The sequence below is a fragment of the Grampus griseus genome, assembly GCF_964374135.1.
Source record: "Grampus griseus genome assembly, chromosome: 7".
Lineage (NCBI taxonomy): Eukaryota > Metazoa > Chordata > Mammalia > Artiodactyla > Delphinidae > Grampus > Grampus griseus.
Window position 1 is genome coordinate 62,402,699 of NC_139001.1, and position 20,755 is coordinate 62,423,453.

The following is a 20,755-nucleotide window of genomic DNA, read 5'->3' on the forward strand; positions in this document are numbered from 1 at the left end:
AATAAATGACTCATTTCTCTTTACACGTAACACCTAACATCTGAAAAGATTAATGAGTCAGATGCAAACACAGTGTTTTGACGTTTTGAGATTATTCCTTACTAATTGGCAATTTTATAGTCTGTTTTGCTTGAAAAACTATTGAAACAATATTCCTAGCTGCATTTTTTTGACCTGTACACATTTTTCAAGCAATATTTTCCCCCTAATATAGGTTATTATAACCCCATCCCTTAAAAATGTAAAAATCCTTTCCTATTTAAATGAAGAAACCAATTTATAGCTTTTGTTCATTGATCTTTATTAAACTCAGGTTAGCCCTTGGTTGTACTATGTGTCTATGGTTGTACATACAGTTGCATCTTATTTTAAATGATTTTACACACTCACTTTTTTCACTCTAGAAAAAGAGGGTTAATGTTTTGACAAAAGTTCTTTACAAAGTTTCTTTATACTGAAGCAGTGGCAAAAAACACTTATGCAAGAGAGGTCACCAAATCTAACCTGACCAAGAAATCAGAAAATAATATCATATTTTTGAAAACTTCAAAGAAGTTTCAATGAATGCAAACAAAGAGCAAGTCAACAAATAAACTATTTATTTACAAACTATTTAAAACTATTTCCTTACAAAATAAATGTATTCTTGCCAAAACGATATTGAAATTATTTCCAAAATAGTGCCCAAAACTTTACATAGGGGTTGATATCCTCAAAGTTAGCTAAAATTTTTAGTTTTTACATAAATGGTTACCTAAAAATGACAAGCTTAAGGTTTCTAATTTATATGAGAGTTGGCTTACCTTTGGAGCTATGTGATAAATATACTTAAACCAGATTTTTATAATTAAAAAAGCAGCATTTTGATTACTCCATAAGAAGAGTCTTATGCTTTTAGATAACACTTTCAAAACATTTAATGGTGCTGCATAAATTCTTTATTAAACTCAACATGATACAGTCTTTTAATATCCACAGACTAATAATTTACAAGTATTAGTTACAAAATAAATATATTTACAACAAACCAGATACATTTTGATTACAATTTCAAATATAATTTTTAGAAGACTGGCAATAAAATCTTCGACAAATGAGTTTTTCCTTAATCATTAAAAAAACTCTCTGAAAAGCTTTTTCTGTAAATGTAAAAACTATGCCATGCCTTATAGCAGGCGACTAGTATCTTTAATCTTGAGATATCTTTAAATAGAAACCCAGCTCAACTCAAGATCAACTCATTACTTCCCAAAGTCCCTGTAGGGTGAATCCATCCTTCAGTTTCTCTATTGCAAGCCCCAGTTCTTCTGAAAACACAGGTTCACGATCTTGTTGCTTTTTGGGAGATAAGAGGATGAGATGGGAATAGAGAATGTGGGCAAGGAAGAGGAAAAAAAAACAAAAAATAGGTTTCACATAAGTTTGTGAATACTAAATACTGGAATATAGACATTTTTTTTCATATACTATAGGTAAAATATCCTTACCTTATTGCCATCAGCAAAATAAGCCTATAAGACAAGGAAAATTATATTTCACATACTTGATATATAATAGGTTAACAGGCCAAGGAACAGGTAATTAATTTACAGAACAATTCTGTAACTAACTGTATTTTATATTCTGTTACTGTGTGTCTAATGGTTTTCTCACCTATCTTTACAATGCTGGTAGCAAAATTCACTTCCTCTGTCAATCATTTATGTCTTCAAGAGTTACGCTTTAAGCGCTAAAAATGTGCTTTGTAATTGGTGTATAATTAGCATTGTTAACTTGAAAGGAGATACAAAGAATGACTAAGCAGCTATAAAATTTCACCCCTACTTTTGGTTTAGAAGAAGATGCTGGCAAAACAAAACAAAGCAATCAGTGCTTCAATGTGTCAGCAAATGCATACACTGAGGCAGTAGTAGTTTATTATTAACTATCTTATACTTATTTCACACTTTGCTTAAAAACTTTCATTCCCAGAGAGATAGTCTAGTCAGATTCATAGACCACAGTACATAGAAAGTATTATTATTATTTTGGCTATTAATTAAATAGCACAAATTTGGAAACAAGAAAGTTTACTGTTCAAATAGAAATCCATTTTAAGATAATATACCTATAAACTGAAAGGAGGGAGGTCCATCTCATAAAGGTTACTTATGGAAAGTATAGACTTTAAATTAATTAAATTAACTATATTTAATATATTCTGTTATCTTAAAGTGTGAAAAAACTTTTCACACATCTGAAATCCTCTGAATAAGTATGTTCTCAAACTATTTCCCAGTTTGGTAATTTAAAAGTATTTTCACACACAAAAAAAAATCCCTAACCTGAAAAACAAACTACTCTCCAACTCATGTTTAAGACATTCTAAAAAGTCTCAAGTTCTATGCTATTTTACACACTTAAAGCATTATTTAATTAAACATGACTCAGATTAAAAAAAAATCACAAGAAATTTAGTAGCTCTTCTTTGTGATGCTCACCACAAAAGCATCTGTGTGATCATCAGAGTCTATTTCTACATCATCTTGAATTTGTTCAACTGTCAGAGCTTCAAGGGACTGTGGCTGAAAATCAGTAGATGTTAAAAAAAGAAAAAAGAAAAAGAAAATCAGTTAAATCAGATGTTAAAATGTATCAGAGACAATATTAATCAAATAAATAATTTTAGTAAAATGTGCTGTGAGAATTGTAAATACCTGTAAAAGAATATCACAGTTACCAACCACTCAAGTCTTACAAAAATCACTGCATAATTTATATTCTATTAAAACTAACATAAATAATAAAATGAGTCAGTTAAACCCAAGCTTTTAAATCTGAAGTCAATATCATCAAAAGATTTAAAATGACAAATTTACACAAACTTAATATGATACTTAGAAATATCCATCAAGAAAAACACTCTCATTGGATTTTATCTGATTTTCCGATAGTTAAAAACTATCTGTTAGTTTAAGTTTAAAAAAACTAACTTTTGTATAATAGCAAGTTTTAAATTTTCCTCAAAATAGTCATTAAATAGAATTTGTGAAAAAAGAAATTTGTGAAAAAGAAGAACTAAGATTTGTGTGGAATACTCTAAAGGTGAAGCAGAATAAATATAGTGCTGGTATCTATTAATTCATTTTTCAAATATTTGAATATCTTTAGTGTATGAGGTACCATGCTGGTACTACCAAAGGTTTAAAGTCTCTGCCCTTACCACAAAAGGTGTATAATCTAGTGGGAATGGAGTGAAGGACAAAACACAATTATAAATAACTAAATATCAGGTTGAACTATATGAAATTGCCATTTTAGTAAAAAGTGGTCAAATATTAATAATATCATATAGTTCAACCTACAAAAAATAGCTGTAACAAATGCAATATCTATTATAATAGAAGAGTTTGGAGACAGCACAACTTCTGGCTTGTGCATGCCAGAAACTTTCATGAAGAAAAAGCTGGCACGTGATCTAGGGCTTTTAGGATGAGGATGATTTTCACAGGTGGAATTAGGGGAAAGGGTATTCCTGACAGAGGGGATCAGTATCAGCAAAGGTGAGAAACCACAGGATATAGCCGAAGAAGATGAATAATCCAATATGGTCAAAATATGAGAGTCCCACAAGACAGAAGGAGCTACACAGAATATTGTACTGAATAATGCCAAGGAGTATCATTCACACTGGAGTCTACGTGAACAATGTTCTCTGGGCAGTGCACAGCCTACAGAACCAGACACTGTGGCTGTGCAGATAAGGTGGGAAAGGTAGACTGAAGTTTACTGAAATTTTTTAATACCAGCTCAGAGAATGTGGACTACTTATAGGTAATTGGTGGGGTAAAGCTGATGGTAGAAGTGTACTGCTGACAAGAGGTGACCTGATGCCCTAGTCCGAGGACAGCTGGTGTTTCAACCATGTTCAGAGCTGTGTGACTGCGTACAAGTAAATTAACCTATCTAAGCCTCAGTCTCCTTAACTGTGAGATAGGGCTAATAATAATGATGATGATACACTTTATAGTGTTTTCAGGAGGATTAAACGAGATGAGGCATATAAAGTTCTTAGAGCAGTGAACAGCAAAGAGTAGGCATTCAACATAGCCATTCAACAACTATGAATATTCACTAAGAGCCTACTATGTGCTAGTTTTGATTGCTGGAGATATAATGATTAAAGAAAATAGACAAAAATCCCTGACTTCATGGAGATTATTTATAGTGAAGGAGACTGATTAGTGTTACCAAAAATAAAGCAAGCAAGTGAGCAAACAAGCAGAACAAGGGATAAAAAAGTGACGGGGGTTGGTGTTTTAGATGGATAGTCCAAAGACCTCCCTGAAGAAGTGGCTTTGGAGTAAGGACTTATATGTGGTGACAAAACAGGCTACTATGGCTGGTTATTATTATGTACTGAGGGCCAAAGAAGGGGAAAAGAAGAGAAATGAAAGGTAGAGCTGTCTCTACCTTTGGGTAGGAGAACTAACATATTGTCTCCAATGTGCCAGCCACTTTACAGACATGATCAATAACTTTGTAAGAGAGATTACCTTCATTTTATAATGTGAAAACTGAAGCTCAAATTTGCCTAGGATCACAAATAAATGGTGAAATTGGGATTGAAGTCAGGTTTGTCAGGTTCCAAGGACCATGCTTGTTCTACAACATTATTCTACAAGCAAAAGTAGCAAAGGAAACTGCAGTTTGAATGGAAAGAAAGGTATAGGAAAAGGGGAGAGACTGGTACAACTGACTGAAAAGTGTAAAGTAAGATAATGGGAAAAATAAAAAAGGAAAACCCCGGAGTTTTGAGCACATCTGACTTTGACAATGTTAAAAATAAATAAGTAGTGAATAAATAAATAGATAAATCAGCAAGATACTGCTTTTGAGAAAAATGACAAGATTTTAGGTATGCCAAGTTTGAGATACTCAACCATGTCCTAGTGTAACTTACTGACTTGGAAAATTATTAATTAAATTACTAAGATAAACTTTTTTTTTTTTTTTTGCGGTACACGGGCCTCTCACTGTTGTGGCCTCTCCTGTTGCGGAGCACAGGCTCTGGACGCACAGGCTCAGCGGCCATGGCTCACAGGCCCAGCCGCTCCGCGGCATGTGGGATCTTCCCAGACCGGGGCATGAGCCCATGTCCCCTGCATCGGCAGGCGGACTCTCAACCACTGCGCCACCAGGGAAGACCCTAAGATAAACTTTTAAATGAGAAATTCAATTCATGTTATTTGGAATGCTCATCTATGTGAAAATATTCAAGAAATATTTGGAACCCTGGTAAGCTTACAGAGTATGCCAAGATCAGAAAGATTTGGGAGTCATCTACAGAAGTACAACTTGAAGAAACTGGAGGAGGAGGTGATATTACTGAGGAATATACAGAGAAGGTAGAGTGAAAGGGAGAATGCTGAAAGAAGTGCAGGTTGGGAAGAAAGCAGAAAATGATGGTTAAGGAGATGAAATAGAGTGTATGTACAATATGGCATCAACAATCCAGAGACAAGTTTCAACTGGAAGGGGAAAGGGATATATATGGAATTTGACAGAGAGACAAACAAATTAAGTATATGGAGCACAACGAGGCTGAAGTCAGAGGGTATGAATTTGTACTTAGCTGTCCAGTCCTACTTCTTGATCTTCCTGGTCACCTGCTATAGTCCAAGAGCAGGAAGAGAGACAGATAATATACGATATGGCTCAACATGCTGAGTATTGGCAGGGACACTGATGAAAGAGTGGGTGGCAGGGACACCAGCAATAGAGCGTACGGTGAGGGCCCCAGGACAAGAACAGACAGCAAGGGAAGGTGTGACAGAGCGCCTCTGGCAAGGGTACCACTGTCAGAGCAGACGGTGAGGAGTCTCTAATGAAGTGGCTGGTGAGGACAACAGTGAAACACCAGACGACAAGGGGCCCAGCTGCAGAGGCTGAAGAGTAAACCCAAAAGACAGCTGATGTACCTGGAGAGTGGGACTGGTGCAGAAACCAGAAGTCGTGAGGAAGGCAAAGAGCAGACATGTGGGCATGATATTCAAAATTTTTCACAACTGACATGGAAGAGGATCTGATGAATAGGAACAGACATAGGCCATATTAATGGAGCAGCCTCCTGGAGTTGCTATATTGTGGGTCATTGGGGAAAGAGAATGGTGTCTGTGAGGCCTATAAGGTTTAACCAAATGCTAATGGCTGGCTGAAGTAAAATAAAAATAAAGCTGAAATAAAATAAAAATAAAGAGTGGGAGATTCAAGTCTCTACATCAGAAGAGCCTTGCATATGGGGACATCTTGGATAGGCTGCTACCTAGACGGGCAGGAATGAATGGTGAAGCAGCCAGGGAGAAAACAGGTGGTAGGCACAAATTAGCATTGGCCATACTCACTGAGCAGAGCCTGTATATTCATCATTTTAAACATAGTTTAAAATTAAATTGTACACAATGTGTGTATATCTGAATTTTATAGACTGTGTAAAGGCAATTGAGCAAACTCTGTATATCACACACTGAACAAATTACCTTTTCTTCCATCTCATAATCCACTCCAAATATAGGACTGGTAGAATAGACTTTGTGAAGTGAATTAATTTCCTTAACTGATTCTTGTAGTTTTTCCACAGGATCTATTTTAAAGCCAAGAACATATCCTCCGCTCTGTAAGAGAAAATAATGAAAAAAATGAAAAGCCTGAGGAACAGTATTTACAGTATATGATAAACTATAGCTCTAACTGTCCTTACTTCAGAGCGCAATATGTAGGCTGATTTTTTTTTTTTTTTTTTTTTTTTGCGGTATGCGGGCCTCTCACTGTTGTGGCCTCTCCCGTTGCGGAGCATAGGCTCCGGACGCGCAGGCTCAGCAGCCATGGCTCACGGGCCCAGCCTCTCCGCGGCATGTGGGATCCTCCCAGATCGGGGCACGAACCCATGTCCCCTGCATCGGCAGGTGGACTCTCAACCACTGCGCCACCAGGGAAGCCCTGTAGGCTGATTTTTTAAAATTAAATTTTTTATTATGAAAACTTCCAGCATATACAAAAATAGAAGAGTACAATAAATGTCCATGTAGCCATCATCCAGCTTCAACAAGTAACAACATATGGCCGGCTCTGTTCCATATGTAACCTCCCCATCCCCTAAATCTCCTCCCCTCACCCACTCAGGATTATTTTGAAATATATCCAGATATCACATAATTTCATCTGTAAGTATCAAAGCTAATATTTCAAGATTAAAAAAAATACGCCATAGATTGTGAAGGCCAAGGGAACTGAGTTTTTCCTGAGCTAGACCTTGAAAAGGAATAGACTATATGTTAAAATAAAAAAGGGAATGGCATACCTGAGGCTATCTCCTTGAAGAATTAGGAAAGAAACTTGCCCATGACAGTTTGTTGGAGAAGAAGTGTTAAAAAATTAAGTACCCATATGGTGATGGTTGAGAGCATACACTTTTGTGTTAAAATCCTGGTTTTACAACACTACATATGATGTATGGTTTACATCATACAACTAGCTGTATGATGCTGGGGAAAGGAGTGAGTAGACATTCATATTTAAATTTAGAATTTAGAAGAGAAAAATCTCTTTTTAAAAAAAATTTATTAAAACAAATAAATGCAAAAACCAGGCATAACGGGGCATAGCAGTCTATAATTAGATACAGTATAATCTGAGTTTGATGGTAGAAAATCTCAAATAGGGTGTGTTTATCTGAATAGACCTGTGTTGCTCAAAGACAGTCTTGTGAATCAGTCAGACCTGGAATCAAAACCTAGCCCTATCACTTACTGTTATTAGACCATGGGCAAGGTTCCTAACTTCTCCAAGTCTCAGTTTCCTTGAATATAAAATGGGGAAAAAATAGTAACTGTATCATAGGGTTGTGTAAAGATTGAAATAATGTCATGACTGTAATCATAATTAATATGTCTGCCCAAAAGAGAAATATAAGCAGGATTCTTCCCATGGGGACAATTACTATATGACTTCAAACTCAAACTCTTCATATAATCTCATGTTACAGCTAATACTCTTCTTGGATATAAACTGGTTACTATAAAAATAAAACTAAAAATATAGACTGGCACATAGTTTTTTAAAGATTAATAAAAATATAAAGTATCTTACCTGCTGAGAGCTTTCTATGACAAGAGCTAAACCAAATTTTGAATCTCTAATCTTTATTGACCGCTAGATATAAAACAAACAAACAAAAAGCATGTTTTTATTATCTGATAGTAGTGACATTTTAGCACGTTTTTCAACTTTTACACAGTAACTACTTTTCATAGTCCGAAGAACAGAACTCTTCCTCTTTCCTTTTTCCTTACACTCCTATAGAGATCAATTAAATGAAAATTTTCATACTGGAAATAGGTGGCAAATTTGTAAGGCAACACAAAGATGACATCTCTGAAATATGTACAAAATTCTGACTTAAATGTTCCCTGCTTCAGGGAGTCCACAACTTTTCTGAATATTTTAAACCAAAGGCCAGCAATCCTTTAGTTATGGAGAGCCAGTGTCTTTTGTGGCTCCTAAGGCTGGGTTAGTTTTTAAAAGTCCCATGTGCCTATATACAATGCAATATTACTCAGCTGTAAAAAGAAACGAAATTGAGTTATTTGTAGTGAGGTGGATGGACCTAGAATCTGTCATACAGAGTGAAGTAAGTCAGAAAGAGAAAAACAAATACCATATGCTAACACATATAAATGGAATCTAAAAAAAAAAAAAAGGTTCTGAAGAACCTAAGGGCAGGACAGGAATAAAGACGCAGACGTAGAGAATGGACTTGAGGACACGGGAAGGGGGAAGGGGGTAAGCTGGGACGAAGTGAGAGAGTGGCATGGACATATATACACTACCAAATGTAAAATAGATAGCTAGTGGGAAGCAGCCGCATAGCACAGGGAGATCAGCTCAGGAAGATCAGCTAGGTGCTTTGTGATCACCTAGAGGGGTGGGATAGGGAGGGTGGGAGGGAGACGCAAGAGGGAGGGGATATAGGGATATATGTGTACGTATAGCTGATTCACTTTGTTATACAGCAGAAACTAACACAACAATGTAAAGCAATTATACTCCAATAAAGATGTTAAAAAAATGTTGCATGTGCCTTCTGTTTCTTACACAATAAATGACTAAATTCTGAAAGAACCTCCACTGCATTTATTGAAAAAAAAAGTATGGGCATTCATCACTGGGCATCAAAGAAGGCTAGGATAGGTCAAATATAATTAACTCAACTGGTAAGTGTGATATGAGGGTGAAGCGTGGCTAGTGGATGAGCAGTGATACCAGTGGCCTGGGAGAAGGGTAGAGGGGCAGAAGCATAATGACATGCAGGACCTGTAGAAAGTGAAACAGAACGTACTCGCTGGCAGGGTTAGAGAGAACCATGGAGGATCTAACATTATAACCAGCAGACCAAAAGTCCAAGAAGGATAATAATCTGTGGTAGGTGACTGTGTATCATACTTCCAGACAGATGGGCATTGGAAGTTGAGAAAAAGAGAGACACAGACAGACAGACAGCCTAAATGGTAATTGTTATGAAAACCTGGGCTTCCATCTAGACTACTTCACACCCTGCCAGGAGTACACACAGTCCTGGTTAAGAACCATAGAACACTGGCATCCTGCTTATGAATAGGTAATCTAACCAGGTAACTGTGGATGACACAGGCTGGTAAGATAGAAACTGGCAAGAAGATACATATATAAATATACATCTATAGGAAGGGAGTCAGGACAATGGCTGAGGCCCAGAGCTGAAGTTAGAACATGACTGCCCCAATGACAGGTTGTGATGATATCAGATTGCAAGTTGTTTGGGCCAGGCTGAATTCATTCCAGAATCCGTATTTGGCAACGGTATTCTTAAATAACGAAAAGTATCCTACTTGGAGAACAGAAATCACAAAGTTGTTTACTACTCAGTAATTATTCAGCATAATAGACGTTGATATGTAAATGCAATATAAAACAGCAACGAACAATACAAACATCAACTTATCAAATACCTATGTAGACTCTGTCACATATTTCCAGCTATGCTTATAAATTCTCGTTATTTCTTTAGATGGCCAGAAATAATTTTTTTCCTATCAGATCCTATGATTTTCTGCTTAATGTGTTGCTTTTCTCCACCAGACTGAAAGCTCCTTAAAGGCAGAAACTGCGTACTGGTTCATGAGTTTCATCACTGAGCATAGAGTAGGTGCTCAGTATTTGGCAAATGAATGATCAAATATTTTAAAGTAACTCAGGAATCAAACAATTTAGCAAAAGATAGACTTGGGAATATTTTGCAAAGAATCATCTTTCCCATAGGTTAAGAGGTCTCTTTAAAAAATGACATTTTCCGGATATCACATACGTTGTATCTAATACTCAATAAATATTTATTAATGAAACTATTTAGTCTTAAGACTACTTATATTCTGTAATAAGGGTGATTATCATAGGATAGCCTCACAGGATCCTCATTAACTATTTTTATGTTCCATCTAATTTGCACTAGGGTCAAATAAGTAGGGGTTTTTTTAATATATAAGATGAAATTCTTCAGATTATTGGAGTTTACTACTTGTTTCACTGAATCACATACTTACCATGAAAGCAGCAGCAGAGTAAAAAGAACCATCTTCATCTACCCCCCAACAAACTGGTCTCAGGTGTAATTAGTTCTTATTCTAAATTTTAACAGCTTTAATTTAAGCTAAAACCATCATGACTAAAAACCATCTTGATTCCTTGCACTGAACTTGCAATATGAATCCAGCTTACAGTACATGCTGTATCCGAATACAATAAAAACTGTTCATTCACAGAATTAATGAATTCGCTCTGGCTTTAAAAGGGTTTGAGCAGAAAGTAGCAAGACAGCCATAAAGTGTGTGGGTCAGTGAGCTGAAGCCATGCCAAAGAACCACTATATACTTGCCTCCTGGAAAGGTTATGGAAAACTTTAGTAGCTAGAAGCCCTTTGAATAAAATCTAAGAAAAATCACCTTAATCTGTATGATAACTATTAAACTTTTTAGACTCCAGTATATTTCTCTCTTAATAGCAAGTTGATAATGGTGCCGTTTCCCTTGAATGGAAGTACAATTGGGTCTTTTCTGATTATCAACATTTAAAAAGTATGCTCTCAGCTAAACTGTTGCCACTAGGGAGAGAGAAAAACTCATCTAATCCCAAAAGTCCTATTAACTGTTGAACAGAAATTATTTATTCTACATTAAAATAAGGTCATCAAAATGCATGCACTTACAATTTGCAGATATGGTATACTGACATTAAAACTGTCATTCATATTTGCATGCCACACGATTCTCACATTGGTAATAAAAAAAGTTCCTAAATTTCCCTGTAAAAGAGAGTGATGAGAGAGGCATCAACAATCATGTCTGAATACTTACTCTTTATTTTCTAAACACGAGAATAATTCTGATTCTCACAGCAGCATAAAATATCAGAATTGAGTATTATGAGTAGTTATTCAGATGGGGAGCTGTCTATATCCTATAGAATATTTATCATAGTTTAAAACTAGAACTTTTCAAGTGTGCAAAGTTTATTTACAATTTAAGCTTATGATTCCATGTTTAGCAAGAGCTCTTCAATCAAATGCTACAGATTTGCTACACTGGTTATCAGTCGAATCTAGGTTGTAACACCCACAAAGGCTGGAAACTATTCTCAGTAAGAGACAAATTATTCTCTAGAAATTGATTTGTTTCTTACTCCAACTATTAGTTGCTTATATGTTTCCTCTGGTCATAATTTCAAGAGGAAATGAAAAGTTACAATCATGGATGTAGGAGTCACCAAATGAGTTATATGTTTAATTCCATAAAGACTGGATTAAAAGGCTTCCATGACTGTCCATCCTATAACTCTCCTCAATCAGCCTAAGTTATCATGATGCGGAGGGTAGTGTGGTATGGGGGAAGAGCGTGGCTGTGGGACAGAATAGATGTGGAGGTCACTTAGTTCTTTAGGGCCTGAGTTTTTCATCTGTAAGTGGATAGAGACTGGACTAGATGACCTTTAAGGCCCATTCCAGCTCTAAGTCTACACATAACAAATGTTGATAAAAAGAGCATTAAAACCATAAAAATATGAAAATCAGAATATTATATATATCAAGAGCTATGTTAATTAAGAGCTATAATGCTTATTTTAACAGTTAAATAAATATATAAACCCAATCATAAATGGAAAAATGATTACCAAAGAAAGCACTGCCCCAAAAGGTTCATTAGTTCTTTGCATGGTACCTGATCACTGGATAAATTCCATACTCCATTGATTTTATCATATACATGTTCTCGTGGTAGTAATCTTAGTTGCTTATTTTGAATTAGCGCACTTCTCAATTTAAAATCACGATACATTTTAGAAGTTTCATATGCTCTATAAAAAAGAACAAAAGACTAATCCAAACTGAAAATGTGATTTTCTTAGATTATGTTTACTTATCTACAAAAATACACAGTTATATACTCAAATAGTTACTAAGGTACATTAAAAATTTTTTCTTCTCAATAAGTTTTGGTGATTATAGTCTTTTGTACTGTATTTGTCATTTCAGTGTAGTATTTACACATTTTATCTCAGTACCTATATTTAAGATGTCTAATTTTTTTAAAATTTATTTTATTTAATCTATTTTTGGCTGTGTTGGGTCTTTGTTGCTGCACGCGGACTTTATCTAGTTGAGGTGAGCGGGGGCTACTCTTCGTTGCGGTGCACGTGCTTCTCATTGCAGTGGCTTCTCCTGTTGCAGAGCACAGGCTCTAGGCACGTGGGCTTCAGTAGTTATGGCATGTGGCTCAGTAGTTGTGGCTCACGGGCCCTAGAGAGCAGGCTCAGTAGTTGTAGCACATGGGCTTAGTTGCTCCGTGGCATGTGGGATCTTCCCGGACCAGGGATCAAACCTGTGTCCCCTGCACTGGCAGGCAGATTCTTAACCACTGCACCACCAGGAAAATCCCTAGATGTCCAATTTTTAAGTCAATATATATATAGTATGGCACAAATGAGAAGAAGAAGATTTTTTTCTTTAAGCTGAAGAACAATGCTTGCAAAAACAGACATGGAAATTAATTTTTCTATCAAAAAGCTTCCCTTCATTTCTCTGTTTTAGTTAAAGGTACCATTATTCTTTTGATATAAGACTGCAATTACTTTTCTCACTGAAACCTGAAAACATTATGGTCACATCTACCTTTACACAGAAAATTAGAATTAATCTGTACCAACTCCAAAAGGTACCCTTGGACAGCTGTATGTATTTGTGTGTGTGTATGTATGTAATAAAATCGCTATAACTTTGTTTTCTTTCCATGTCTCCCTATTGATAAATAATAAACACAGAAGAAAATTCTGATTAAATTTTGGTTAATTCTAATTTTAACTCCGCAAAAATACAGGCTAATTTACCCTTTTAATAAAACTAAAGGGTTTTCTTTGCCTGAATAACTTTCAAAATCATTTATATAAATTATAATATGTATTGTTAAATTTCTGATTTTTACATTAATTAATCTTCTAGTATGTAAATTATGAAAGAGCAGGATTCGAGCATTTGATTATAAATCTTAATTTCCTTTAGGGTGGTAATCATCAATATTTAACCAGTGGAAAAAATGGAAACTATTCATGTTATAAATTGTTTTGGAGGGAACAAATAACATTTTTATACTATTAAAGAAAAGTAGCTTCCCTGTTCCCTTCATACTCCATTTCATATTACTTCTCTAAGTAAACTGAAATAAAAAGATAAGAATTAGGTATATGCCTAAGAGAGCTTAAAAAAATATGTTTTCTCACAAAAACTTGTACACAAATGCTCACAGCAGCATTATTCCTAACAGCTAACAAGTGGAAACAACCCAAATGTCTATCAGCTGATGAGTGGATAAACAAAATATGTATCTATACAATGGAATCTTATTCAGCTATAAAAAGGAATGACGTACTGATATATGCTACAACATGTAGCATGCTTGAAAACATTACATAAGTGAAAGAACTCAGACATAAAATGCCACTATATTGTATGATTTCATTTATATGAAATGCTCGGAATAGGCAAATCCAGAGACAGAAAGTAAATCAGTGGTTGCCAGGGGACCATGGGGATGAGGGAATGGGAAGTGACTACTATGGGGGTTTCTTTTTTGGAGTGATGGAAATATTCTGGAATTGAGTAGTGGTGAATATATAACACTACCAAACTGTAAACTTAAAAATTGTAAATTTTATCTTATGTGAGTTTTATGTACAAGAAAAGCAAACAATTATATAGATTAAAAAATCATCAACATAATTAAAAAATAACAACTAGGAAAGAAATAAATTTGCAACATACATGACAGATAGGAGTAAAATTAAGAAATTTACAACAGAAAACTATACATAGCCAACAAATATGAAAACTTTCAACATCACTAGTAATAAAAGAAATTCATATTAAAACAATGGTATATATACATACTATATATATCTGTGTGTATAAGTTTTTGTATGTGTGGTTTTCTTTTTTTTGGCCTGTCATCTTAGCCAAACTTTAAAAAAAATCATACTACTTAGGGCTGGTTAAAAAAAAAAAAGAGCTGGGGTAGTAAAAAGAGAATAATTAAGAAAACAAAAAATCAAACAACCACAAAACAACAAAAAATTTCTCTTTAGAGAAATTACCCAATCATGCCTTCTACTGTTAGAAAAATAACCTTAATTCCTTAATTGAATTATTCAACTTGGTTATCTACACTGAACGAATTCTCTATTTCATTTTTAACTACCTTGGTAGCTAATTTAATAGACTCTTCAGCAGTTTTATGTGTTTTATAAATACCTTCAAAGTGTTTATTAAATGGTAATGCTACATGTTCTATGTATCTTCAGGATGTTTGCAATAGAGCTTGGAGGAAGACAGCACCACATGTCGAAATTTTACCCTCTAAACCTTTATGTCATAGAATTACCTTAAAAATATTTAATAATCTATAAAGTATTACCATACCTGTGTACTGCAATCACAGAAGTAAAAAGTCTAGGACTTCCAGGAACCAAATTTGTAAATATAAACTCAAAACGAGTACTGTTACATTTTGTTAGTATATAAAGAGCTTCAGTTTGGCCTCGTAATTTCTGTAAAGACAAATTTATTTAAAGCTTCAGATTTTAAGAGCAATTTCTCATTTATAGTAAAAACAAACATCAACCTCAAATATCTACTGTTTCTTCAGTATATATATTTCAATAAGATTTTTCAGACTTACAGAATTAGCAGTCCTTGTTGTAATATTCAATATGCAGTTGTAACCAATAGCTAAAATTTAAAAGCAAAGAATTTAAAGAACATGATACAATAAATTGAGGGGAAAAACTATATATACAGAACTTTTAAGTTTAAAAAATTAAATATATATAAAAATACAATTAATATTTTTTATGAAATATCTACAAATTTAAGTTAAATAATTAAAAGGACTAGAAAGATAATTCTGCCTCTTTTGAACAAAAGTATTCTCAACATGGGGAAAAAGGAGGTTTGCTTCTCTAAAACCTATACAGTATTATTTACTAAAAATCTTAGCACCACAACATCAAGAGAAAAAGTCTAGCTGGAAAATCTATGATACCTTTAAAAAAACAAATGAAACAAAATTTAACACAATGAAAGATTGTACTTTTATTAGAATTTAATCTCCCTTCTTTGGTATTACTTGAAACAGGTTATAGCAAGTTTCAAAGTAAAGTAAAAAACGAAACCAAAAATCATTCAGTGTAAAAGCACTAATCCTGTATATGTCCAAGAGACAAAATGGACAAACTCAAAAAAACATTCCTTTTGCATTATGAGGCAGTCTGTGGTTAGTCTACAATTTCTTAAGTTTTTATCAATTAAAGTTTTTCACATATTTCATAGTATAGCTTCTTTTGGTGTCAAAAGCCACTGTGCAAGTTTACTTGAGAAATTATTTTTTTTCTTTCATGCTAACAAAGATACTTACAAAGATTGACTCTGAGTAATGCCAAAGAGCGCCAGATAATTCTTAAATTTGTTACTAAGAGTCTACCTAAAAGCAAACAAACAGAAAAATAAATTACCTTAAATAAGGACCCATTTTTGCAGTATAGAATGAGATGGACATGAAACTCCTGGCCCAGTACCAACAGCAACACCCACAGATGTTTTTCATACAGTTATTAATTGAAAATACTTATTGCACATATCCATTCTAGGTAAGGTATACAAATGTGTGATTCAGAATCTCAGAGAAACAACATCTGATAGTTACTGAAAAAATACAGGTATTCACTGCCAACACCTTGGTTTGACTCAACTGACAGAGGAGAAAACTTTGTACTGTTTTTTTTTTTTTTCTCAGTAGAAGCTGTTCTGGGTGTCCCAGTAGGTTATATGCGTCCAATTGAGTACGAGTACAGGACAGTATAATTATTAAGCCATTCAGTGAAATCACACTTCTCAAAGAACTCTCATATATATATGAATCCCTGCCTTTGAGCAGTCTCTTAGCAGTTCTCATTTAAATGAGCCATATACTCATACACCCAGTTTTTTTGCTGTGAGCAAACTTTTTCCTCATGTGAAGTTACGGCTAGGCTGAAGTCTGTTTAAGGCTTATGCTTTTCATTCTTAGCCTCAAACTGATGTTCTTACACTGAAATATGTACCAAGTTAGATAAACTTCATTTCTCAAAGTATGTCCTATGAAATAGTAGTCCCTATAGATGCTCCAAGAAAAAAAAAAAGTCAAGCAAATCTGTGCATGGTAAACTATGTGTCTTAGAAGTTTGTAATACAATTAGCATATGAGGATAGTTTTGAAATATCTTGAACTAATATCTTGAACTAAGTTAACTCTCTTAACTTTAACACATTTCTTAAGCAAATTATAACAATGGAATTCTTTTGATGAGTAATCTATAGCCATGTCATACTCCTTCCTCCCTGAAAAAACCCCTAGAATATCTAAAATCAGAGAAACTAAGCCTGTGTGAATGCTGGAGTGAGATGGGATAGGAGGTCCTAAAAACAAAGGAAGGCGGTCTCAAGAGAAACTGTGGAACATTACATGGTATGTTTGACAAATAGTAAGTCACCCAGCATGGCTAGAGTGTAAAGTTCCCACAAGATCACAGAGGACTAGACCTGCATCTATCAGTCAGGGTCAAAGAGAAAAGAGATGGCTCACTTAAATTAGGATAACTGGGTTTTATTTACAGAAGGACTTATTACAATGGTATGGGGTGGGGCATCAGGAACCATAATTGACATATAATGCTGTTTCATATCTTATTCTCCAGCTAATATAACTTAACGTTTGTAATTTAAACCAGAAATACAAAATACATTAGAAATATACTCACCTTTATCCCCATTATTTCCTTTGGTGTCTTCAATTGAATCTAAACAATCAATAAGGACTTCTCCAGGTCTTGTTTTCATTTGTCTAAAATAAATATAAAGGCTTTAATTTTTAGCTACAACTATACCCGCTTACCAACTAGTGAGGGAGAGAAAAGGCATATGCATATAAAACAGACAAAAGTATAAATAATACAGTACCAAATGCTCAGGCATTTGAAAATAAGGTTTTCAAGAACTTAAAGAACCTGGAGATCAAGTGGGGCCTGGAGTGACCAGGGACATGGAGAGAAGTCAAAACTAAAGGAGAGGTAGAATTTGGAGAAATAAAAGAGAGAGAGGAGAATCTATGATTAAGGACCAGAAATAAGAAATGATAAGAGAATGTAGGAAGACTGGCCTGGCTGGGGAAGAAGGTACATGTTGAGAGGTAGTGAAAAATATAGTAGGATAGGTAAGAAGGAACCAGATTATGGATAACCTAGAATGTCAGTCAGATAGATATGGGTTTTATCCTGTGGACAGTGGAGAAGTCCCAGAGGTTTCTGAGTAAAGCAAAGGAGTCATGCAGTTATGGAAGGAACAGATTAAAGCAAAGCAACATTTGGACTTGGTACACAATCAGATAAAGGAGACAAAAGGAAATAAAGAATGAAGAATAGGTTGCTGACTGATAGAATGCAATCTAGAGTGCCAAAAGAAAAGAAAATAAAAACCTAGAAGAATATGTGGTACAGCCTTCTAACACATTCTCAATAAAGCCAACTCAATTACCTACTGGAAATACAGACATGATCATACACTTCACTGTTGAAAAGCCATATTACCCCACTACCTAGATGATGAAGTCCAAAATCCTCAACTGAATATTTCACAATCTAGCTAATATACCTTTCTATTTGCACCTCCTTTCTCTACCTGCCAGACCCTGCTTCTAGCCAATGAGATTTATACCTCTAAGACTCTGCAACTAATTTTTTTCTTTTCTTTTCTTCCTTTTCTTTTTTCTGGAATACTCTCCTCCTGTATACCCTAGCAAGGCCCTGACCATTCATCAGGGCTCAATTCAAATATTACTTTTTCTTTGAGGCCTTCCCTAGGAAGAATGAACTTTTCTGTTTCTATGGTCCTCCAGCTTTTTGTTCATTTTTTCCATGACGGTATTTACCACATTTTTTATAGTTAGTTGTCTACATCTATCTCCTGCAGTAGAATGGGGGTGGGGTGGGGGAAGGGTGTCATTTCCTATTATTTTTGTATCTTTAGCTATCAGCACAGTCACCAGTACGTAGTAAGCATCTGATAAATGTTTAATAAACCGAAAATGTTCATGAAATGAATCTTTGCTTAAGAACCCTCCAAGAATAGCAGGAAAAGTCAAAGAATGTGTGCAATATGTAACCGTTGCTTATAACTTTATAAATTCCCTTCCCTCACAACGCCTTAAAGGATCCAAGACCATGTCAGTATTATATATCTAGCCACAGCTAAGCCTGGAAAATTAATATTTCATTTTTTCCACCTAAGAAAGTTCTATTCATAATAAAGAATCATGCGAATTGGCTAAGAAGCTCCAAACCATCAACCCAAGAACCTTAGCTTTACTGTTTTCCAACGCTTACTATCCCAATGAGCACTTTTTTCCTGGACTGCCGGCAGGAGGTTTCTAACTATTCTCGTTTAAACATGAAAATTTCCAAAAACAGGGCTTCTGTTTGAGAGGCTCCAAAAGAGGGTTCCTTCTTCCTGTTGGTGATTTAGATGAATAACTAGAAACGAAGCTTACCACGGAAATAAAGTCTGCATGGTTAGGGATTTTGGAGAATGCTTACTCTCACTTCCCTCGGAGACTCAAGCTTTAGAACGGTGAAGTCATTTTTCTAAGGGCCCACAATGTGTGTCCTTATTCTAGACCTAGTTTCCGAACCTTCGTTTCCAGAGTCCCTGCTCCACGTTCCTTCCACCATACGAAACTGGCACCATAAGCTCACTGGGGTGTACTGGACGCCCAAGCCCAAGGCGGTCCCTGCAGTGTTTGGGCTCAGCTTCCGACAGGTCCCCCGGGTCAAGCCGCGACCGGGGATCGTAAGGGACCGAAACTGCGTACAATCTAGACGCGCTCCGGCAGTGGCGCCTGGGGAGGGCCGCTGGGCCCCGGACAGTCTGGGGTCTCCTGAGGTGAGGACAGCAGACGCCAACCTCCTCCCACCCTCGCGAGGGCCTTAGGCTCCACCTCCGGGTCGGGAAATCGCGCCGCGGCGCCCTCTACAGGCTCCCGGCCACTGGGGAATCTTGGCGACTCACTGTGAGGACACGTCGAAGCGGACATCCCGGTCCTCCCAAAGCGCATCCAGCACCGACATGGTGACCGCGGCGGGGGAGGCCTAACGGCGTCTTGCCGGCTCCAAGACAACGGACCGCCTCTGGCACGACGTCTACGGCGGGCGCCGAGACCCAAACTTCCTCGAGATAGTGTGCGCGCTTTCCCGGCCCTGTGGTGTAGTTAAGCGGATTTGAGGCTCCAGGCAGGTTTCCGTGCCTCAGAGAAGCAGAACTGGCCCCGGCGCAGGAGCGGGTGCTTGACTTCTGAGTGACCTTCCGCACCTCCAGACTCGCCTCCTTAAGCCGTTCCTCCCCGCCCACCCCCTTCCGTTCCTCTCCATACACTGTCGGGAAATTTAGCCTTAGGGACTCCCCAGGCGGTTCACTGGTTAGGACTCCGCGCTTCCACTACTGGTGACCTTGGTTCCATCCCTGGTGGGCCAACTAAGATCCCGCAAGCCGCGTGGTGCGGTCTGAAAAAAAGAAAGAGAGAAATGTAGACTTAAAACTCGAAATTCCTCGTCTGGCTCTGCCTCCTCCGGCCCAGCCCACCTCATGCCGTCCTCGCGCCTTCTGCTTGCTCTCCAACCAGGCAGGGCTCAGCGCCTTTGGAGGGCGCCCCCTTTCTCTGTCTGGAACTCTCCGTTCTCCAGATCTCTACCTGGCCCGTCCTTTGTCACTTCAGCCTCAGCTCAAAAGTGAACTAAAGCGGTCCTTAACCTTTCTTCTCTCGCTCTGCTGTGAGTACCTTGGGGACAGAGTTCCCTTTGAACCCACGCGAGCACAGAGTAGGCATTCGGTAAGTACTTTTCGAATGTATCAAAGTGCCATCCTTCCCTCAGTTCATGACAGTTCTCTAAATCAATGGTTCCGAGTGTGGTCCGGGGACTCCAGGAGGTCCTCAAGATCCTTGCAGGGCGCCCACAAGATCCAAATGTATTTTTAATAACACTATTTGTCTTTTTAATTCTCAGTCTCCCTTTGAGTGTACAGAGGAGTTTTTTAGAAGCCACATGATGTGAA

At 36.6% G+C, this 20,755-nt stretch overlaps 1 protein-coding gene across 2 annotated transcripts; it reads right to left on the bottom strand.

Annotated features, from left to right (window-relative positions):
- Window positions 1-364: 364 nt before the first annotated feature.
- On the bottom strand, window positions 365-20,346 carry BBS5 (Bardet-Biedl syndrome 5). Of its 2 annotated transcripts, XM_082658767.1 has the most exons (14): window positions 20,285-20,346; window positions 20,076-20,205; window positions 19,715-19,902; window positions 17,413-17,495; window positions 16,032-16,097; window positions 15,297-15,346; window positions 15,038-15,165; window positions 12,288-12,423; window positions 11,279-11,374; window positions 8,128-8,190; window positions 6,519-6,653; window positions 2,481-2,564; window positions 1,488-1,511; window positions 367-1,335 (listed from the first exon to the last, which is right to left on the bottom strand). In XM_082658767.1, exons 3-14 carry the CDS (start codon window positions 19,771-19,773, stop codon window positions 1,234-1,236), a joined length of 1,026 nt encoding a protein of 341 aa, XP_082514893.1. In that variant the 5' UTR covers window positions 19,774-19,902; window positions 20,076-20,205; window positions 20,285-20,346; the 3' UTR covers window positions 367-1,233. The 2 variants fall into 2 exon arrangements, with proteins under 2 accessions (XP_082514894.1, XP_082514893.1); XM_082658768.1 differs by lacking the exons at window positions 19,715-19,902; window positions 20,076-20,205; window positions 20,285-20,346 and adding an exon at window positions 19,338-19,537 and having other exon boundaries at window positions 365-1,335.
- Between the last annotated feature and the right edge of the window lie 409 nt (window positions 20,347-20,755).